Source organism: Anoplopoma fimbria, chromosome 5, assembly GCF_027596085.1.
Source record: "Anoplopoma fimbria isolate UVic2021 breed Golden Eagle Sablefish chromosome 5, Afim_UVic_2022, whole genome shotgun sequence".
Classification (NCBI taxonomy): Eukaryota; Metazoa; Chordata; class Actinopteri; order Perciformes; family Anoplopomatidae; genus Anoplopoma; species Anoplopoma fimbria.
Genome location: NC_072453.1, coordinates 5,622,827 through 5,646,276, shown reverse-complemented (window position 1 = coordinate 5,646,276; position 23,450 = coordinate 5,622,827). Strand labels below are relative to the sequence as shown.

At 40.9% G+C, this 23,450-nt stretch overlaps 2 protein-coding genes across 2 annotated transcripts; one reads left to right on the top strand and one right to left on the bottom strand.

Annotated features, from left to right (window-relative positions):
• Positions 1–967: 967 nt before the first annotated feature.
• On the top strand, positions 968–3,229 carry dlx3b (distal-less homeobox 3b). Its single transcript, XM_054599108.1, has 3 exons — positions 968–1,310; positions 2,054–2,238; positions 2,915–3,229. Exons 1-3 carry the CDS (start codon positions 968–970, stop codon positions 3,227–3,229), a joined length of 843 nt encoding a protein of 280 aa, XP_054455083.1.
• Positions 3,230–9,511: 6,282 nt separating this feature from the next.
• dlx4b (distal-less homeobox 4b) lies at positions 9,512–13,024 on the bottom strand. The gene is given in 4 exon segments (XM_054599109.1): positions 9,512–9,530; positions 9,532–9,770; positions 11,933–12,126; positions 12,709–13,024. Coding segments are annotated over 4 exon segments (768 nt in total).
• Between the last annotated feature and the right edge of the window lie 10,426 nt (positions 13,025–23,450).

Genomic DNA, 23,450 nt, shown 5'->3' with positions numbered 1-23,450 from the left:
CGGCAAAATATTCCAAGAATAAATTAAAATGAAACTATTAAATGTTAATTGCTTTGCCTTTTATATTATCTGCAGTGAAGAAGTATTACAGTTTTTTTGTTTTTTTTTAATACAGTCATTTTCTAACAGCCTTGTTCTAATTTGCATATTTAAACACGCAGGCAAACAACACGGACAGTATAGAGGAATTCACCCGCAGGCAACATCAGCTGAACGAGTCCTTTACTATCTCTTCCATCTCTTTCACGCAAAGTTCACTGTCCGCCAACTCCTTTGAATGACAATAAGAGTCAGCGGGAGGCCGACTGGCAGCCTTTCAATGGCCTGAATAAAGTGTGATCTCGAAGCACTGTTAAGAAAACATTGCATAAAACATTAAGGAGAGACGGTCTGGCTGCGGGATTAGGCTTTAGAAGGACTCTGGGCAGCAGCTATTGTGTTGTGTTATCTTGCCTGTAGGTGTTACGAACGTGGAGAGAGAGAAAAAAGTATAGACATATAGGTAGTTGTGAGTTTCACATAAGGTCCCTGAAGGCCTAACGAGCTGCGTGTTCACCCAGTAAACAGGTAAATGCTAATGTAAAAGAAAAAGAAGAAGAACAAAAAAACCTCAGTGCTGAGGTATGCGAGCCTATGTGCTCTTGGCTGAGGGCTGGGTTTCACCAGGACTTCGCCTTGAGGGTGAGAGGGGTGGGGAGCCGGGGGGGGGGGGGGGGGGGGGGTGCTCAGGGGAGCCAATGGGATGGCAGCTTCCAGCCCAGCTCTCTATAACTCTGTGTCACTGCAGCCGAGCGATGCCACAACCAAGTGACTGCAGTCTGGAGAGTTTCAGTGGACTATAAGCTCTCTATTTCTAATTCTTTATTGCGATTTTTTTTAACAAACAACAACAACAAAAAAAAAAAAAAAAAAAAGGATCCATCAGTGGGCTTTTTGTTTTTCTTTTACTCTGGAGGGCTGCTTCAACATGAGCGCCGGACAGACGTATGAAAAGAAGATAGCGAGTATTTTGACCGACCTACCAGGATCTATGAGCTGCCACCCGAACTCCAAGGACTCTCCTACTCTCCCCGAGTCCTCGGTGACGGACATGGGCTACTACAGCGGACAGACGGGGCCGAGCCATCACGAATATTACCCGAGTCAGGCGTACGGACAGCCCATGAACTCGTATCACCACCAGTTTAACCTGAACGGAATGGGAGCTGCTGGAGCCTACGCGACCAAATCTGAATACCCCTACACGAACAGCTACAGACAGTTCGGACATTACAACAGAGACCACCTGCAGGCCTCTCCTCCGAGCTCAGGTAGGCCTAAATGTCGTTTATTTTGTATGCAATAGTGCTTACTTCATTTCACTTTAATGTCATCTGCTTGTAGAGGTTAAATCACTTGTTTGGGAGGAGATAAGTCTCGTTAAAGAGCACTGCTTGAATAAGAAACCATACTGTATTACCAGCTATATTTCCATTTAATTCATAATATGTTGATGTAAATTGTCTGTTGTCTTTTTTTTTTAATTTTCCTATAGTTTTTGGAAAATGTTTGTTGTGAAATTAAATATGAAGTTCTGACTTAAGTTCAAATCACAATTTCTTTATGGTTTATACCCCCATACATTTAAACCTTGCATCTATATTTGATTTAATAATATTTGCAGTTTAAAAAAAACTCTAACATTTGCTGTAGTTTACCGGCTGGTGTTAATGTTTTAACAGCCTGCCTGGCTATTAAAAGCTGGTCATAAAACAATGATGATTTGATTAGAGCTTGTAATATTCACTCCATCGATTTTAACATGTTAACACTTGCTTCCCAGAATGGAAATTTGACGAGATACTTTTATCTTCCTGTTTCGATGATTTGGTTTTGTGGTATTTGAAGCAATTGTGCCACATTTACATAAAGCAATTTTAGCATTTAAAAAATGTGTTTTACGTCAACATTTAGTCGGTTTCATTTCTATTCTCTAATGTTTTACACTTAATGGATGTTCTACGTTTTTTTTTTTGATAGTCTATTAAATCAAACCATATTTTCTTAATTATAGTGAAAGAAGAGCCAGAGCCTGAGGTCCGGATGGTGAATGGAAAACCCAAAAAGATCCGCAAGCCGAGGACGATCTACTCCAGCTACCAGCTCGCTGCTCTGCAGAGACGTTTCCAGAAAGCTCAGTACCTCGCCCTGCCCGAGAGGGCCGAGCTGGCGGCTCAGCTCGGCCTCACCCAGACACAGGTAAGCAACACCTGGTCTGTTTTAAGTTTATAAAACACTTATAGAGTCGTGTGAGTCATGGCTTTCCAAATACGGCAAACAATTTGCTCTGCAATTGTCCAGCGATGCGTAATTATCCAATTACGCACGCGGCACTCCATTTCCGTGTCGCTCGATTTGATACATTACATTACATTACATGACATTACATTACAGTCATTTAGCAGACGCTTTTATCCAAAGCGACTTACAGGAAGTGTATTCAACATAGGTATTCAAGAGAACTACTAGTCACCAGAAGTCATAAGTGCATCTCCTTTCTTAAACAAGCATCTCAAAGCATAAACCAGAGCAAAAGTATAGTGCAGAGGCAGATTACTACGAAAACAATAATTGCAACAGACTAATCCGAATATAGTAAGTGCTACAAACTACTACTACAAACTACTACGAATAGGATAAGTGCAGTAAACAAATACAAATTCAATAAGTGCAGCAACTAATACGAATGCCATAAGTGCTACGAGGAAGGCTCCGGGTAGTACTTCCTGAAGAGGTGAGTTTTGATAAAGTGAAAGATTTAAAAAGACATTTTTTTTTAAATACCAGGCTATTATTTATTAAACCTCACACTATATATGTTTTACAGCTATTTTTTTTAAATTTGCAATTAATGTTCACATTTATATTCTCCCAGGTCAAGATCTGGTTCCAGAACCGGAGGTCCAAGTTCAAGAAACTGTACAAGAACGGCGAGGTTCCCCTGGACCACAGTCCCAACGCCAGCGACTCCATGGCCTGCAACTCCCCGGCCTCCCCCGCAGTCTGGGAGAGCAGCACCCCGCAGAGCACCCCGATCAGCAGACCCCAGGTCCCACAACCGACCCACAGCTCGTCGCCGCCCTACCTGGAGGATTATAACAACCACTGGTACCAGCAGGGATCGCACCTACAGCACGCGGGCACCGTGCACCACCCGGTCCCACAGCAAAGTGTGGGAGCTGTTTATTAACAAAGACTCAGCAGATTTTGTTTTTTTTCTCAAACGAGGTCTCTCCACAATGACTCTGCAGAGCGAAGGTCGACCGGACCCGGAGCTGGCCTGAAGGGAAACATTGCTTTTTGGTTTTCTGGATGATCAAAACTGTTTCAGAACTGGGGTTTCCATTCACAAAGCACATGAGGGATTTCTGATCACTTGTGGCAGCATATTTATCGGACATCTGGCGTGTTTTTTTTTTTAAATTATTTATCGCTTCTGTTGTATTTCTTTCACTCTTTTTGTAAACGAATATGCAACTTTTTTTTTTTAAAAACAAGTAGGCCTAGCTATAACCACAAAGCGAATATTCACAACTGTGCAGTTAATCCGTGCTGCATTCAAATCATGCATGCGGGTTTGTAGTGCGTCAAAAACAAAAAGAAGAACTCAGGTCATATTTATAAGGATTTGTACAAAACCTCGAAGGCTGTAAATAAGTGTTTATATGCAGAACCACTATGATGTTATTTGTTTGAAACGGAACGACTGCACTGTGGTGCTTCCAAAACCATTGTCATATTCATGTAATTAGTCCACCTGTTGCCTTCTTGTCAATTGAATAAAGTTGTTAATTGCATGTTGTGTGTCAAGCCCCTTTATAAACAGGCTGTTGTCCAAACGCCCATTTAATGCATGACAGGTTATTAAATACTGTCAGCGCAAGAATTGTATCTTGACAGATACAATTCAGAATTCAGTTTAACCTGTTTGAACATTTTGAATTCATTGAATCAATGATTTAGATCACCCACTTTTAATCTAGATAACTTTGGTTAAAACTTATGCTTACAAGCTTGCACCTGCACATTCACATAAAAGCGTACAAACGTAATAAACGTTTGTTATTAATATTACATTTTTTCCGTCTAAATATTCCTATGGGTGTAGTGGTCACAGCATAGTGAGCTGACTGTGAACTGCGTGCAAAGCGTTGCAGTAGGAGGCGACATCCAACCAGACATGTTGGAGTCAGTCGGTTTTATTACTATTCTGCTGCCAGATAACAAGAGAGAACGAGCTCACACACACACAGACAAACACACACACACACACACACACACACACACACACACACACACACACACACACACACACACACACACACACACACACACACACACACACACACACACCCATGCCGTTGCCGCAGGCGGAGCGCACAGCAGGATGGATAGAAATGCTGCCAAATATTGAGGGCATAAGAAAAAAAAAACTGCTCCTTTCTATTCTTTTGTGTGTTTCACTTTAGACAGTGGGGTTTTTAATCATTTTGCATTTAGCAAAGTAGTTCTTGTGAAAAATGAGCTGCTAAAGTTTTTAACTTGAGTTCAGTGGTGAATCATCATCCCACCTCTTTTACCTCAAAAGGAAATGAAATGTTACACACTATAAGATACACACTTTGTGATTTATTTATTTATTTACCCAGGCAACAGAGATCTTCCCAGGTGATAAATGAGTCTAATGGGAGCGACTGTCGCCCATGTGAAACCTAGGGAATACAGTGATATTAATTAGCTGAAAGATGTTAGAAAAACATGACAACTCCCATAATGACTGTTAAGATAGTCAAAAAAAAATCACGACTTCCCTTTCTGCGTCTTCACATCTAGTAATAATGACAGAGGACACTGACCTCAGTTTGGCCACAAAAGCATAGGTTATTAAATATGCTGCACAAACAATTACACGATGGGGTAACCGCTGATGGCCATCTTCTACACATGGACCACCAAGGCGCCATTACGCACTGGGAGGAAATGTAGGCTGTGTTTTACAGGCTAACCTTTTCTACTGCTATTAGTAACTAGGATGGTATGCTCTCTGGAATGGAGGTGTTACTCTGTGAACCTTTATTTTAACGTGGTATCATTGCAATCATTTCAGAGCATTATCGCTTTAAATGTGAATTTGGAAATGTTGGATCTTAGACCATCAAGTCTCTCGCCTCAGTGTTGTTTTGCTCAACTTGAATACTATTGGATTTACTTGCATCACGAAAGATATGTTGGAATAAGAGATATTTATTGATAAAATAATGTTACTTTATTCAAGGCAATGCTGGATACAGATTCAGAATGATTATTAAATCCATTTGGTGGACTTCAGAAAAAAATAATAATACACATAATAATTAAAACATGTCTTTTGGCGAACATTTGTTCACCTTGATTGGCTATGCCTGCTGTTATTATTGTTTTTATATGAGCACATATGGCTGACAAATACTCCAGTAATGTTGACTAATCTAATACACGTTTAAGGGATGTGGTAATGGGAACTACAACGTTATACAATCCATATTAATTGATTTTAATTAATATTCTTCCAATTTATTTTATTCATTTTAAGAGGAATTCAGTTCATTTCACCGATCATATGAGAGTGTTATAGAACTGTAATTTATGATACCAATAAATTGAGATTTAATTTGAAAGGACCTTTGGACCAAAATCGGACCTTTTTTTCATATGTTTTCCCTTTTTGCCACATTAACCACACAGGTTTTTTGTCCACTTCTTGGTTTAATTGTCACATGTGACATATCATTTATTCTTTTTTCTTTTTTTAAAGCACTGCACATCTACCAAACTTCTCATACATTCTTTCAACATTTGCCAAAAAATCCCATTTCCCTGAACTCAACACCAGTTGTCTACAGCATCACTCATCATCTCAGTGCACTGTGCTGATTTGACAAAAGCAGCATGAGTACTATTGCCTTTTGATATCAATGAAATCTCATCACGAGCACATATGATCTCCCCTCTGTGGCTCCCTCAGCGTGTGTGGCCCTCGACTCTGGTTGTCAGGGGAAACATTTGTGCCGAAGACAAACGTGTGTTCTCTACAGGCTGCACTTGTGTGTGTGGGCTGTGAGACGTGTCCATGTATGTCATCTCTAAACATTAACAAGTGTAAGTAGCCATCGAGGTGGTGGTGAACTGTTGAACCGGAATGTGATCCTGCATGGCACAACATCACAGCACCCTAAATAGAGCCGGTGCCCGGGCCCCTGAGAGCTCTGCTCCATCTCCTCCCCCCCTGCAACAGTCAACAGAGTGGTGTCGGCACTTGTCTCTGGAGTGCAGCGATATGGGTTGAGGTGGAGGTCGGTAACTGAAATGCATGCATGGAAAGACTTGCAGCTGTCCAGCACTTAGTCCGGGCCCTGGCCGAGCCTCGGCTGCATTAGGATCACTCACTCTCTCCATCTCGCTGTAAACTGGGATGAATTGAAGGGAGAAAGGCATCCTTGACAGCTGTGTACGGGTGAACCCTGGCTGACCGCGGGCCAGGGCCGGACTGGACAGTGTGCTGATGCTCCACAGCCAGTCATCACATCCTGGTGCACCCACACTGGGAGGTTTCGCTGCCGCTCAGGTACAGGCTCACCTTGACCTGAAAAGTGACAATGTTGCCTCAAGACATGAGTTTCACCAATAAAACAGACCTTAAAAACTTTAAAAATAAGTAAATAAATGGAAATAAGTGCTTTTCCCCACATTTGTGAGTGCCTGGCCTTCTTAAATCCAGTGTTTTGGTTCAATCTCAGTGTGTGTGCATACCTTTCTGCCTGCCAAACTGTATTCCATCATTGAATCCCTTCAGCGTGTGTGTGTGTGTGTGTGTGTGTGTGTGTGTGTGTGTGTGTGTGTGTGTGTGTGTGTGTGTGTGTGTGTGTGTGTGTGTGTGTATGCATCATGTCCCAAATTAAGTCAAGCCTTCCCCTCAGATGAAACCAAATCATGCATTCACTCTCTCTAACAAGGGAAGCTGCTCACAATTACCCGAGATGTCAGATCACTCAAGTTAATAACAATAATCACCACAGAGACCCGCTTTGCCATTTGCCCATTCACAGCAACTGGGATTTAATTACAAGCTATTTTCCCCTCTTTTTGCTATCCTGGAATTAAAACCCATCAGACACCTTGTATCTGATAACTCTGACCGTCTGCAGCATTGTTACAGTCACACTTGCCTTCATCATTACCCTTCAACCCATCCCACAGCCTTCCGTCCCATCGTTTCAGCTCGTCTATTTCACCAGGAGCCTTTTCACTTTCCCCTTTCAGTCTGCCTGCATGATAATTGGCCATGTTTGAAAGGTCCTACTCTGTCTGTCCAACTCCACGAGCCATTATTCTAATCTGGAGATGTGAAATTGCCTATAATTTTCCCTGATGCCCCGTCACTTGCCTCTTCTTCCCCAGGCCCGTGTGTTTAACAAGGCACATAATGACCAGGAAAAGGGTATGAGGGTGTGTGTGTATGTATATATAAAGAAGGAGATGTTAATGTAACACAATGCTTGTCGTTGTGTGAGAAAATCAGCTTGGAGGAGTGAAAACACAGGGCTCTGATGTGGCTTTTGTTCCTTTAGAGAAACACCACTGCAGGCTTTAGATCTCCGGAACAAGGCTGCACTTCTCTGACTAAGGTAAGACAAGACAGTGTGTAGTCTGTATGACTGGTGGCATGGTGCTCATAGCAGCTTGCATGTAGTTAGAGGTGGACATGCTCGTTTTGAATGCAACAAGATGTATAAGTGGCTTTGCTGTTCGTAAAGAATATATCTTATCTTAGAAATAATATCTGTGAAAGACTTCAGTGAGAAAAGTGCAGAATTAAAAATATTAATTTATTTATTTTGTGATATTTTGTTGCAACCACACACAAAGAGCTACACCTGTAATAGAAATTACTGTATTTAAATTCGGTTGATTCCCAGTATTATTAGCAATATCAGAATAAAAATGTTGTTGATCTAATCCCTTTGTGAAGGACATCAGACAAATTGTATCCAATGTTCGCCAGCGAGCTAAGACAGCTGGGTGATGAAAGAAAATAAATAATAAGTCACTGGATGTTTCTTTAACGAACCGCTCGGGTTCATTTATCAAACCCCCCATTTAATCAAGTGCAAGGATAGAAAAAAGGTAATCTAAACAGTGTAAGCGCCAAAATGCGCGAATCAGTGCAAACGACCATAAATCAGGTGCACGTCTCTTGGAGGAATAGCATAACCAATTGTCATCTTATCGTGTGAACGGGGAGTTTTCTGTTTGAGCTCAGTCGAGACGAGAGAGAAGAGAAGCTCGTTAAAATGCTGGCTTGCTCGTGCTTTCTCTTCTCCCGCACGGCATGTGTCCATCGTCCATCCAGACGAAACAGGCCCTCCAGAAAATGTACACCGGAGTTTAAAGTTTGTCCGAGAGATTGAGGGGGGAAAAAAGGACCTAGGTAAATTAAATGTGTTAAATAATCAAACTGTTTTGTTGTTGCAATGCTGACTTTACAATTCAAATAAACATTTAGGAAGGCACCTATTTGTCTGTGCGTAAAGGTGCCCCCCCCCACGTCCCCTTTGGTTCCCCAGGACGGGAGACTTTGTCCGTCATTGGATGTTGTGTTGGCTTTCAAAATAAAGTAGGCCAGTTATCACAGGAAAAAATAGGAATACAATTGACAGTGGATGCCTTTATAACTTAAACGGTGTTTGGACAAAACATCTGGCAGATGTGCAGGTTTATGGACAAAATGCAGCTGATGTGCTGATGTGCTGATCTGTGTGTGGTTAACAACACGCTGTACATTAGTGAGACCATATTTCATCCACAGCTCACGGACGCCTTTGTTCGTGAGCTTCTCTCAGAGTCCAGCTGTCATTAATCTGACTCCTGTAGGCAATCAGGGCTCCTTTACGGTCGATGATTAAAATCACACGTTCATGTATCTGCCTTTCGATTATTTGAACAGATCTTGAAATCATCTCACTAATAAAGCATGAACCAAAAACAAACACGACAGTTATCACACAAAAGATTCATCGAAATAATAGCAATCCAACTGCTATTTATTAGCATAATGCTCAAAGCATTTGTTGCACCATGCAGCTGAAACTCTTTTTTCCTAAAAACGCAGACCCATGCACACAATCTATATCCTTTAACATGCCTTTCGTCCAGAGTCTCTTGGTAAACTGCACACACGATGCAAAGAGTTGAGGCCGTGCCCCAGAAGTTGCAGTGCCATTAAAACAAAATCAAAAAATATATTTGATTCCTTTGAGTCGAAATATGCTCTGAAAATTGAATTCAAAACGCACACGTAGGCCTAATACAAAAGAACATGAACAAGATATCTTAAAACACACATTTAAACACAATTCAGTTCTGAGATGAGGCCTTGAGAGGAACCAGCAAGTTCAGTGTGAAGTGTGCTTCACTCGACACCATAACAATCCGCTCACATCATCTGAGGCCTGGGCAGCGTCCTGGTGATTGGGATGGTGGTGGTTTGGATACCAGTGGCCAAAGCTGCTCATGTAATTGTTTGGGTGCATTTGGGCTCCTTTGTTCGCCATGGAGACCTCCCACAGCTGGGGCATCCCGGGTGAGCAGGGGGAGATGGAGCTAGTGCTGTGGAGATGTTCTCCCTCTGATCCACTGCCATGCTTCAGGATCTTTTTGTACTTGGATCGCTTATTCTGAAACCATATTTTCACCTAAAAAGAGGAAAAATGCACATAATTGTTATTGTGGTTAACAATCAGCGGTAATAAAACTCAATTGAACTCAAACACAATTTTCAGAATTGGCCTTAAGTGAATATTGTGAACAATGAAAACCTCATAACTCTCATCTTATTTGTGTTGTTTCTGCAAATCCCAGGCCTATCGCTCAGCTGTCTGAGTGGCATTAAAACTGAGCTTTCTTATTGTTTACTGCTTTATGAGTCCTATGGTGCATGAGTGTGACAGCAACCCGCCGAGAATAAAAGTATTGTGGAATAAAAAAAAACTGCCCAAAAGGGCGCTGCGGTTGATCACTGGCACTTTCTGCAGATTCCAAAATAAAATGGCTATTTCTTTTTTTCACGAGGACAATGGTGTGAATATTCATAAATTGCATCATAAAGCTTAAATGGAACACTTTGAACTATCTAAGCAGCAACGGCACGAATGGCAGCATATAACTGGGAGATAATTGTTGAGATTGAGGAAGCATATCAGATGACAGAGTATATTCAATTTGCTTATCTCTCATTATGAAAGTTCAATACAAGTCAAACTACTTTGAAGGCGAGGCGGACATCTGAAGACTGTTTTGTTCCAGATGAGAATGATAAATTGACAGCCACACGTGCACTTGTTTGTCTCCGAAATACGTTTACACATGCCCGTGCAATTATTACAAATGCTGCAATATCTCAGAAGTTCCAAACATTGACTTCGTAGTTTCTCGGGAAATCGTATTCTGAATGAGTGGGATTACAATTAAACACAAATAAATAAATGACATTAATGCTTATAACGAACTGGTTTAATTTCATAAAGTTTTCTCTAATAGAGCATCGCAAAACACTTGAGAACAGCTGACAACCCCTGATTCTACATTTTTCTTCTTTATTTTTTTCTGTTGATCATTTTGTAACTGCAGTCATGCTGCATTCAAAGAGCACTTCAAGGACCAGGCTTGACAAAGGAAATACAGACGTGGAAATAAGTACAGTAAATAAGACAATCATTAAAGGATCGAGTTACAAATCACAACAAGTTGGTATCTCATTTGATCTTCCGAAGCGCTGTGATCCTTAATAATACAGCAAATAAGAGGTTTCCCTTTCAAGCGTTTCAACATCCACTTTCCCTCAGTAATATATGTCCTCAGTCCGTTTAAGTTAGATGACTTCAAGATATAAAATAACAGACCAGTAGTTCTATTTAATTAGCCAATAAATATTGCAATTTTGATATTTTAGGCTGAATAATAGTGAAAGTATTATAAGCACAACCCCTGTTATTATTACTATTACCACTAATTAATAATTACCTTGAGAACAATAATGCTACAAATACAATACTAACACTAACAGTACACTACTACTACTACTACTACTACTACTTATAATAATAAAAGTAATAATCCTAAATAATAAATAATAAAACTAGTAATATTAATAATACATAATACATATCATATCATACATAATATATTATATAATACATTATAAGAAATAACAATAACAATAATAACAATAATAACAATACAGATAAAGCTAATAATAATACTAATAATACTAATAATACTAATACTACTACTACTACTACTACTACTAATACTAATAATAATAATGATAATAATAATAATAATAATAATAATAATGATAATACTACTACTACTACTAATAATAATAATAATAATAATAATAATAATAATAATAATAATACTAATACTACTACTACTACTACTACTAATACTAATAATAATAATGATAATAATAATAATAATAATAATAATAATGATAATACTACTACTACTACTACTACTACTACTACTACTAATAATAATAATAATAATACTAATAATAATACTACTAATAATAATACTACTAATAATAATAATAATAATAATGATAATACTACTACTACTACTACTACTACTACTAATAATAATAATAATAATAATAATAATAATAATAATAATAATAATAATAATAATAATAATAATAATAATAATAATAATAATAATAATAATAATAATAATAATAATAATAATAATAATAATAATAATAATAATAATAATAATAATAATATAGTGCATATATCTACGACCTCCTACTCGTTCCCTGATCCCTTCAGGACAGCTGGCTGAGTTGAAGGCCCACCTGAGTCTGGGTGAGTCCCAGTTTAGCCGCCAGGTCGGCCCGCTCCGGTAGGGCCAGGTACTGGGTCTGCTGGAAGCGCTGGTGCAGAGCCTGCAGCTGCAGACTGGAGTAGATGGTCCGAGGCTTCCGGATCTTCTTCCCCTTGCCATTTAGACGAATGTCCCTGCTCTCAATGGCCGGGGACTTCTCGTGATCTTGTCAATTGAAAAAAGAAAATTGGATGAATTTTTTCAAACAGGAAATTAGTGTCTGACAGGCAAACAAAAGTATTTAATCGATTACATGAAGGTTTTTATCATATATTAAAGCGTCCCCAAATCACATGCCCGTATATGGACGGATCCTAGTGACACTATGGCACGTGGAATGATTGCTGCTATAATGAGGGCAAAAGCGAGTTACTGAGGTAGGCCCAGGCCACAAGGGCCATAATTGGACTTACCCATTAAAAATTATAGTCAATAAAATTAATAGCACCATCTGCCTTCATTGAATAACATGAGTGGTACAGAGGGAGCATCCCTGGGAGGCGGTGTTTTGAATGCAAGGCCTTGTTTGGAAATGAGTGACCTGCTGACGTCCATGCCTCACACAAACTTTCAATTTATCACATTATATATGACAATTTGTTTATTTACTTAACCTTAAAGTCCTTGTTATAATGTCAGGGGAATTGTGTGTAACCCTGTGCGTAATTGCATTTGATGGCAAACCAGAAGTGTATAGCCATTAAATGATACATTACAACAGTTTATTCCGGCTTTATTAGACTTTACCTGTGTGCTCTAATCTGCTGTGGGCCAGACTGCTGCTGTGGCTGTGATTGCTGTGCTGGTAGGACATGTAAGCAGACGGGGGGTGCGTGTTCACCGCGGTGGGGTAAGAGGCGTAGCCCAGATAGGACGGGCTGCCGGGGAAGGGACCTTCTCGCTGGGAATGCCCGGCAGCATGCAAGCCATGGACGGGGTAAATGTGAGAGAGTCCGTGGGAGATCTGCTGGTGTGCCGGGTGTCCGTGGCCCAATTCCAGGAAGGCCGATTTGGAGGGATCTGAGGCATTCCGGCTGTCAGGCATGAAACCCATAGACATCATTAGCTAATACGCGAGTCCATAAACCCGTCGCTCTGCAGAGGGATTCATGAGCTCTGTCGGCTCCCGAAGAAAACTTGGAACAAATCCGCACTTGCGTCCGATGCTTTGGAAAAACGTCCCCCTCCGTAATGAGTTACAGTGTTCATGTTCACAGCTGCTCAGGCGCCGACGAGATCCAACGAAAAGCGAGAAAGGATCCTTCTTTACACCTTTGGAGGAGCTGGCATGGTTCTCCAAACACCTCCTGTCTGCAGATCCTCAGTCTCACTGCCTTCCATCTGCGAGCTCTCTGATTGGCCTTCATCAGCCAGCTGTCACTGGAGCTCCACCATTAAACTTCCTTAACTTATTATACAGGGATTCAGCTCTGCAGCCAGCAGGGCCCTCCTTCTTGGATATGAAGTAATTTGGTCATATGTAGAAATATTATTATGGTCAATGTTACAATGCCAAAAAATTGAATGGAAGTACGTTAAAGCGCAGGCTCAATAATCTCTGTATCCTGATATATATATATATATGCTTTAGAAGATTTAATAACGTATTGAAAAGCATAGCTACATAGATTTATTTTACTTTTCAGAATAAAACATTTATTTGCTTTTTAGTTCAGTTTCAAGAGGGTTCAATAATTAGGTCAACAAATATGGCCAGTGCTCTTGTATGAATATTCGTTTTTTTAAAAGGGAATTGTCAAGTGCGATGGCTGATTATCTTAGAGCAGTGGTTCTCAAATGGGGGTACGTGAAGGCACTCCAGGGGGTACGTGAGATTTTTTTAAAAATATATTTAAAATTAGCATCCATTCAAAAATCCTTTAAAAATTGTTATTTAATAAATATTCAATAAAATATAAGTGTAAGTTCATAAACTGAATTTAATGCAACAATGCAATCGTCAGTGTTGACAGTTTAATAAATCAGACACTGATGGTGTTTAGTGTTACATCTTTTTTTCAACCAAAAATGCTTTGCGCTGGTTAGAGGGTACTTGGCTAAAAAAGTATTTCACAGGGGGTACATCACTGAAAAAAGGTTGAGAACCACTGTCTTAGAGAATCTAAAAAAAAGTTAGAGCTATTAGACCAATGAAATGTAAAATAGAATGAGATTTGGTAGTTTCGTTTATAAAGTTCATTAAGTTTAATTTTCCATTTAATAGTAGTTTTAATAATGTATTTGGTCACAAAGATTATTAGAATACCCTGTTTTAAATCAAATAGATGACAGACAGGTCAATTTCTAATTTCGTAGTAGTCAGAATTTTCCTTTGTGGCACCGGCTGATGAAATATTAAAAATAGTTAAACAGTGACTCCAAAATCTCAAGATTACTCAGAAAACATTTCCTGATATTTGGAGTTTAATTTTGGAGCAAACATTTTCATCGCAAACAGAAGTTATAATTATTTAAATTCCTTGCAGAAAAATAAAGGACATGAATAAAATATATTTAACTTTTAATAAGTCAAACTAAGGATATACACATTTTACAGCTCATTCAACAATCCAAATTTGGGGCTGACTGATCTACAGTCATAGCACCAGTGCACCAGGATATAAATATTCAATAAAACAATTTTTAAAAAGAAGCTGGATAAATCACACATCATTTGTTTCAATACTCTAAAAAGGACCGAAGATGAATATTTCAACCTGAGAGAGCCAAAATGACTTACCCAGGATCCAAAAGGGTGTTCGATTTCAGTTGTAAATGAAATTAAAAAGTATGCAGCCCATATGCCACTCACATTATTATTATTTTTAAACAAACCTGCCAAAAGAGGACGAGATTTTGGGGCGGACTGCTGAGTCAGCAAAACACACAAGCTGCATGTAGATACAGTGAGATCTTGGTTACCACAGGCTCAAAGAGCATCCCTGTCTCCATATTTCAGTCTCTATGACTCACTCCTGTGCAGAGTAAACCCTCAAGTGGAGAAGGCATCACAGTGGGGGGAGAAAACAGTGGATAACCAGCTTTTATGGCAATATTTTCAATAAATTGAGGAACAGTCTCATTTAGATTTCATTCTCGGCTAAATCACATGTGAGCTGCAGTGAAATTATAAGCAGAGTGTTCGGTGGGTTGAGCGTGGTGCTGAGCTGCTGGCCAACCCCGTCATTTTGGTCATGTCCTACCCTGCCTGCATCTACTGGGAATCCAGCAGCACTCTGAAAGGCCCCGCTGGAGGTTGGACTGCTTCCCAATTCCCCACAGGCCTCGGCCAAGCAGCCAGCCAGAAAAAAAAGCCACAAATTATTATCATAGTAAAATTTTCAGTCACACAAAAAGTTTCACACATAGGGCCCCGCAGCTGGGGAGTTATATTATGTCATGAGAGAATTCAGTACTGTGGCTATGTCTTTTACGAATTTACAGCAGCATTATTGGTGTCGGGATTATGGTAGCAAAACGGTATTTACAGTTGGCACCCAGTGTTTTTTGTTATAATAAGAGCAGGTGTCACATTTGGAGCCCATGTTACCAGTGGGAACACAACCTTTGTGGGTGTATAGTTCACAGAAAAGTCACACCTTTTTGACGGATGAATAGGATCAGGGAGGCCAAATGAAGATAAACACAAACGCTTTGAAGACCCAGAGGCCTATAGGCGTTTGTGCGCAGCTCCCTTGTGAGGCACTTTAAACAGCTGAATGCAGCGGTTTGAGTCCTGGATGAGAATATCTGTCATAACCGTGCAGGGCCAAAAAGGTGTGGGCACACAAGGGGTGTATGAGGCAGAGAGGGAGAGAGAAAGAGCAAGGTGAGGAGGCTCTTTAAGGCTTGTAATTATGTCTGTATTACGGGTGAAGAACAAAGGCGAGCCCTGCAGTCATAGGGCAGGGATGGGTCCTCGCCGTGGCTGCCTTAATACACGCAAAGGGATGATGTTGAAAAACAGTCACACTCCTGAATGCAGCCCAGACTCACTGGCGTCTCTGCTACACAGTGCAAATGAGCATACGTCTAAAGAGGTGTGTCTGATGTAGGTGTGTGTTCTCTCTCTCCCACACGCAAACACACACACGCACGCACACACACACACACACACACACACACACGCACGCACACGCACACACACACACACACACACACGCTAGTCGAGTTTGTCCATCACGCAACTCTGATGCAGAGTGACAGCATTCTTTGTGTACAAACCAAGAGCACATTCCCAGGCAACTGCCGTGGCTGTGATCTTCCCCACTGGCACATCATGTTTTACAAGTAACCCTCTGTTGCTGGGGCCCGAGTCGAGGCCTAGAGACTCAGACTGACAGTCCGCGACCCCGACAGGATGCCAGGATTTATCATCACAGGCTCAGCTCACCACATAATAGACACGAATAAAGGCCCATATTTCAGCAGCCGCACCATGATGGGTCTGAAGCAGAGGTGTGGTTTCGACACAATTATCCCACCAAGAAATGCATCAAAGTGTGGACAGGCCGTGAGAAATATGAAAATACCTAAAAAACAAAAAACCCTTTTGCAAGTTTCTAACCAGATGAAAACCAGTTAGAGTTCCAATGATTTGTTCTGACTTTTAATGTATGTTTTGGGATTTGAATATTCCGCCCACATGGAGCCATTTCTTTCTTTATTTTGTATCAATGCAACCCATTCTGATTAGTCAAGCTTTTGCATTTCCCTCATATGTCATTGAAACACCATCCACTGCACAAAGTGTCTGTTTGCCATTTCTTTCCCATCATCAAAGCCAATGCAAACAATAGAATTTACATTTTGTCCTCTGACTGTTTTAGGCCTCAGGAAAGAGAAGGGAGCAGAGGAGGAGCCGGAGCAGAGCAGAGGATGAACGGCCCTAATCTTTCCTCCAGGCGCCATCACACAGGAACACTAATATCTTCACGGCCTGCGTCTCATTCCACAAGTGCAGCCACATTGCTGCTGAGATGTGCATGTGTGCTGGCGGCCCGTGAGGGGCCCCGAGAGTTCACCAGTGTTACATGACCAACATCACCCATGTGTGAAGCTCTTGGCACAAATAGATCACGTTTTTAAAACCTGACTCAGCTGATTAGAAAAGAAACACACCCATCTATTCATACTGTGTACTTTATGAGATTATTTATTAAACTACTTATATGTTCTGGTTCTATTATAAGACATAGGCATCTGCAATAAATTGGATGGACCAGTTTATTGAGTCTCGCCCTAATTGCCTTTAAAATAAACATGAACTGTTATTGCATGCTATTGATGTGGACTGACACTGAATGAATTTGTGAGGCACGTTTTTAAATAATTATCAGAAGATATGTCTTGTATTTCTAATTGCTGATTTTAAATAAGATTTAAATTAAGATTAAGATTTGCAAAGTCTTTCATTTTCTTTATTATTTTTCTTATTTAAATAAAGTTTTCGAGGTATGAATAGTTTTTTTCCTGCAAATTGTAGACAGTATTAAGAAAATTAATACACATGTGCTGCTTGCTTGTTTAAATATAAAGTATTTGATGAAAACCTTTATGTTTGCAATTAGCTTGGACACTTGTAATTGCTTTACATTTTCTGCTACTATATATATATATATTTCCTTACACCTACAATATAATAGATACAAATAAAAAACAATTTAGTGAATAAGGAAACGTTGAATGTCCATAATTCATTTCAAATAGTGTGAATAATATTTCAGTAAAACCTTTGCACAACTAATTAATATTATGAAAAGAAAGCTTGCACATGTCTATGCAACTACATGTGTCCAAGTAAATAAAGTCATTTATCCGTGTATATTTCTTCTGTTTGAAATATTAATTTCGACGTCAAAAAAAAAAAAGAAGCGTTTACCTGAATTGTTGGGGCGGGTTTTTATTGGACAATTACAACTAAAAGTCAAATTGTAGATTTAAAATGCCAAAAAAACATCGACCTAATTAATCAGGTTGTTTTATCACCATTTGGCGCAATGAAAGAAAAGAAGAGAAGAGGGGATTAGTCTTACCCACAAACAACAAAGTCATTAAATAGATAATGAAATCAATAACTAAAAAGAACACAAATAATTTCTTTCTGACACCAAAATTGAATACTATTGCGTGGGAAACAGTGGAGTGTGTCTGGTCTCTTGGCTCGAGCTCTGAGTTCATCATTGGCATAATTGTTAGCAGACAGCGGATGACAGCAGCATCGCCGCTGACTGTTAGACTTCAACCTTTTAATTGATTGGTCGAATAGAGATGCCTGGTCTGGAATCCTTTACCCGTAATGCGCATGTAAGCCATTCTGGTGCAACCTGATCGCGGTGCATCTGATTTAAACGGCTTCATTTGCAGAGAGAGGCTGTCATATGTCTAAATTATACTCATATTTTTTTCATTTTAATCGTCCTCCGCCGTCTGGTTGCGGCTCAAATAGGCATTTGGTACCAATTCTGACACACACACACACACACACACACACACACACACACACACACACACACACACACACACACACACACACACACACACACACACACACACACACACACACACACACACACTAACACACATGGGCCTGCTCTCATTTAACATACTGCAGAAATACACTGTAACCTGTCCATGCAGATGCAGAGACAGCCCAGCTGATGGACAGGCGGGGACAGTGGCAGTGCATTGGGTTTCAGTCCAGAGCTTCAGCTGGAGATGCACAAATAGTGTGAGCTTGCTCCACATCTGGAACAAAGAAGCCAGTCTGGGTCGGCCCTCGGTGTTTACAGCTCTGTTGTTTTTTCACACTCCTCGCAAAAAATCGTGCCCAAACACACATTCCAGACTCACCAGCTCCACATGGGGGAAGAAATATACTATATTTTTCCCCCTGTAAATCTTGCCCCAGTTCAAGGGGAGGCGGGTAGAAAAAACTGAAAGCTGGCATGGATCAGTGGGGCGACAGGCAGAAGCCTTCGAGGGAGACAGTTGTCTCTGTTTGAGGATCCTGCCTGGCGTGGTGGCTGTGATGGCATATGAGTCATCTGAGGTCAAAACAGCTGGGGGAGTGGCATCCAGGACAGCCAGAAATGCTGGGTTTGTTAAATTGATTGTTAAAAAAAAGCTTTTGAGGAGATATCTGACGTAACATTCCTGCAGTGTTTCAAAGAACATTCACTCAGTCCATTTGTGAAGAAAGTAAAGTATGAAGAGTGCACAGACAATGTTTTCAGGTCACAAATCGTCTCTAGAAGGAATATAGAGCCAGTAGAAAACCCTATAGGTTAAACAAGCTGCAGATGTTTTGACATGACAAACATTTAAGGATGATAGCTTTTTGTTTTGCTCAGCTCTTTTGAAGGCAGATGAGCTGACATACAGAGGTGGAGATACTGAACATACCGTACAATGATTTGCCCTCAGGGATTCACACATGCACACCCAATCAACACACAATGACACACGGCTCAGGGTTACCAGGTTTAAACAGCATGTCCCGTTGAAGACCGGTTTACCAGGTCTGAGGATTATCCATCTGAAGTTACCGGCTGCCCCCTCTGGGTAACGTGAAGCCCCTTTTGTGGTCTGCAGGGCAACAGTGTGCGAGGCAGGCGTCAGTTTGAAATGCCTGAGTTGACGGGGATGACAAGCCTCTGAGGATGAGACATCTGTCGGGGCGGCAGGACGGGTCATCTGGGCACGGTTGCCAGGTTAAGTGATAGTTGGCACACAATATTTCAGCATTATATCCTCTTATCTGACATCAACAAGTGGCCTGATTACAATTTAAGAAACATGCAACCTACGTGTCAAAACAAGTTTCCAGCAAAGCACAAACACCTACAGCAGTTCTCCTTTTATAAATTAATATCCTGTAAATAGAGAATTCATATTTGGCCCGATATGGAGCTTGCACAGCCGTAAGGTCAAAGCCCTTTCTTTATAGCTCTTCAATGGGAACAACTTGACGGGATCAAGTTCAGCTCCTGACAACAAGCCCCGGCTCTGTCAAGTGTTAAGTTCCATTGTGACCTACAATAGCACACAATGGCCCCGCAGCACCCGGCCTGTACCACTCTGCTTATCCAATGACACGTCTCTCCGAACAAAACTTTGCAAACTGATATTAAGATATGTGTCTATTGTATGCACAATGTTTTTTTACATCATGCAGCGTGGGAGTATGTTACATGTGAGAATTCCTTGGTCAGTGTACTTTAAATGCAAATGTTAAAAATAGGAGAATCAGGGATACTGGAAGTTTATATGACATGGATCTAAAAAAAGAGTAAATTTCATGTAAGAGAATAATGAAAAGTTGAATGAGGCAGTGAGAAGCAAACTTAAAGGAGCAGTGTGTAGGATTTATTGTCATCTAGTGGTGAGTTTGCAAACTGCATCTAACTAAATACCGCTCTGATCATGCCCTCCCCAACCGTGTTGGAGAACTATGGTGGTACACACTGTTCTTTTTTTAAATATGAAATCTTTAATAAAATTTGTGTAGCGTCTTACTTAACCACTCTATAATGATTTCAAAACAAATGACGGGTTATCTAAAACTAGAAACGAACTTAAGAGCAAATCTAAGACGTTTTCTTTCTAGAATTAAATGTATTTATAAGACTTTTTAGAATGCAAAATAAATTGAGAAAGTTAAGAAAATATTTAAACCTGCAACTGTTGATTCTTTGGCCACGGGCACAGAAACAAGCTGTGAGCCCAACATTGACATATTATCACCTTAAAATGAACACGGTCAAGATGTTAGCAAACACAGTTGGCTATTTAGACATCCAGCAGTTACATAGCAACATTAGCATTCATTGAGAGAAATGTTTGTGCCCACCTGATGTGCAGTCCAATATTCACTCTCTATTAGCTCAGTTTTTTTATACGCACAAACTGCTGAGAGAAATAGCTGTGTCTTTAGCTGCTAACTGCTCCACCAAGCTAGTCACTAACCTGTCTCTCTTATGTTTGGTGCAGGGCACGTAGCCCACAGTGGGTTTTATTAGAGCTTTTACACTGAAAACTGCTTCCTGTATGTGTCTTAAACGCGGATGACAGCAGTGAGACTGAAGCAAAACAGTGCTGGCCATGAAACCAAAACAAAGACCTAAAAGAGGCAGGAGAGCTCTGTAAAGCTCAAGAGCCAGGTGATCTAACTCTGGGTTTTTCACTACAAGGGACACCTTTCACATACAAGTACTCATGTGATACATTGCTAATTTAAAAAAATATTAATTATAGCAGCTTTAATTATGGGTTTTAACTAATAACAACTTTTTAACAAGTTAAATCAAAGAACGAAGAGGAGACCTTTTGTGTAAAACCAGCATTAATAGGTGAACAGTCATAGTAAACTACTAAGCCGCCTAGCATTTAAAGTTTGCTCCCCTGACCCCGGCTTCGTCCTGACCATTTTGCTGCAGTGCTTCAGGTGTTTAACCTTGTCATATTAAAGTGTTTGTCACTGGAGGGCTAGACAACTGGGGCCAGGCTGGGCCGGGGATTTAAAGAGGCCGGTGCTCCAAGCTCATCAGATTGTCAGTTGCTGTCTGAAGCCTGCCAAGAAACATCAAAGGAGACTTGCTCACGTCATCTTTGAACCTCACCAAAAACACGCCCTTTTTGTTTCCCTCCCTGCCTGCATTCTTGCCCTACGTCGCCAATTTCTTTTGATAATAATAAAAAAAAAAAACGAATCAATGGAATCAGGCAGAGTGGAAAAAGGAGAAACACGTTTGAGGGTTTGTTGGCAGCGCTCTGTCAAGGCGAGGAGAAGGTCTCAGTCTGAGCAAGCCCGGTCTCAGATGGAGCAGGCACCCATCAGCTCCTGGCGGAGATTGGTGTCTGTGAAAGAGCTACCTGAGGCGGAGATCAAAGTCAGACAGAATACATACGCCTCAGCGTTTTACCTCTTCCATCTCCCGACTTCTCTACTTGAATCGTGACCCTTCACCTGTCTATATCTCTGACCCCTGGCTGACGAATGGTAAAGGCACTTGGTGAGGCTTTTTGGAGGGGGGACAAAAACAACAGGTAATGTTAAATTTATAAATGAAAATGACCAGTCTGTTACAACCATGGCAAACTCTGGTAAACAGGTGATTCAATGTGTTGTTTTAATTTGCACACACTTTTTTTTTTTACTATTCAAAACAATAAATAGGACCTTGGTTTGTCAAAGTGGGGCTCTCCTCACAGTGGAGGCCAGTTTGGTGGAGAGCTATTTGCATTCCAGAAGTGAGAGTGAGGACAATTAAGCCATTTCCCCTCCAATCTATCTCCCTCCAGCCAGCCATCCAGGCAGCCCGGTAGATCAATGGGAAGTGCAGCTGCAAAGCCCATGTGTGCCAGGCTGCGAGACGAGGGAAGAGAAGATTGGGGTTAAAACCCTCCTGGCCCTCAGATTGGCTCCATACCTGAGTCAAAGCACAGAGGAACCAACAGCTGTTGCCGGACAGAACAGGGAGAGGAAAGTTCTCACCCCATCTGTAAAAGCATTACAGGGTTTCTGGCTTTGGGTCACTGTTTATTTTCGTAACGATTTGAGCTAACGTGTCTGTATCTTGTATTCAGCACCGTTTTGCCGAGAGGAGAGAGCTCTGGTGGCAGCAGGTTCATTTCACCGCTATGCATAAAGGAAGCACCCTCAGCTTCCATCACAGTCCATCCCTGTGCTCCCCCCCCCCCCAGGCCCTCTAGACTGGCCACTCCAAAATCAATTAGCCAAATCACTTCTCACAAAAGTAGCTGAGTTCTGCTTTCAGCGGCCAGGCCCCTCAGGTGTCACAGAGTCGGTTTAAAAGGTGCAGGCAGTGAGCCTCGGTTTAAATTGTGTGGGATTAGCCCAAACAAAGAGCCATAGATATCCAGCCGCACCTGTGCAACTTGCTCCTCAAGAGCCGCTAATAGGGAGAGTCTTTGGTCCAAATGGCGGGCGCTCAGAACTTAATCTCCCAGCTCATGGGCCACTGCAGGTATCTGTTTCTACTGTACCCGGCAGCAGAAACTGTCCTGAACGTGGACATAATCGCAAAGCCATCATGTAACAAGGACTGCCATCTCTGCTGCCCCTGCCAAGTTCAGGTGATCAATCATTTACATGTGTAATTAGGACCGGGTGTCAAAACAGAAACTGTACACTCACTCGGGGACACTGTGTGCAGCGGGCTGACATCAGACTTGACAAGTAGTGGGTCGAGAGAAAGAGACAGAGAGAGAGAGAGAGAGAGAGAGAGAGAGGAGGTAAATGAGATGGTGAGATGTGCAGGTTTTCAGCTTATTACCACCCATGTAGGGGGGGTGTTCTTTAGTATATTGAGTTTTGTTGAGCATACAGCTGTTCATATGGTGTTTTCAATAATGGTGTGTGGTAATTAATTGCATTATTCCCTTTATTTTGAATACAAATATAATACATAAAAAAGGTAAACCTGTTAAGTCAAGCCAAGCTGTATTTGTTTGTGAAGGCCTAACAG

Excerpts from the sequence above, each read along its gene's own strand:
- dlx3b (XM_054599108.1), top strand. The coding sequence starts at position 968 with ATGAGCGCCGGACAGACGTATGAAAAGAAGATAGCGAGTATTTTGACC. Across the intron at positions 1,311-2,053 it reads GGCCTCTCCTCCGAGCTCAG|TGAAAGAAGAGCCAGAGCCT; the intron begins GTAGGCCTAAAT and ends TCTTAATTATAG. Across the intron at positions 2,239-2,914 it reads TCGGCCTCACCCAGACACAG|GTCAAGATCTGGTTCCAGAA; the intron begins GTAAGCAACACC and ends ATATTCTCCCAG.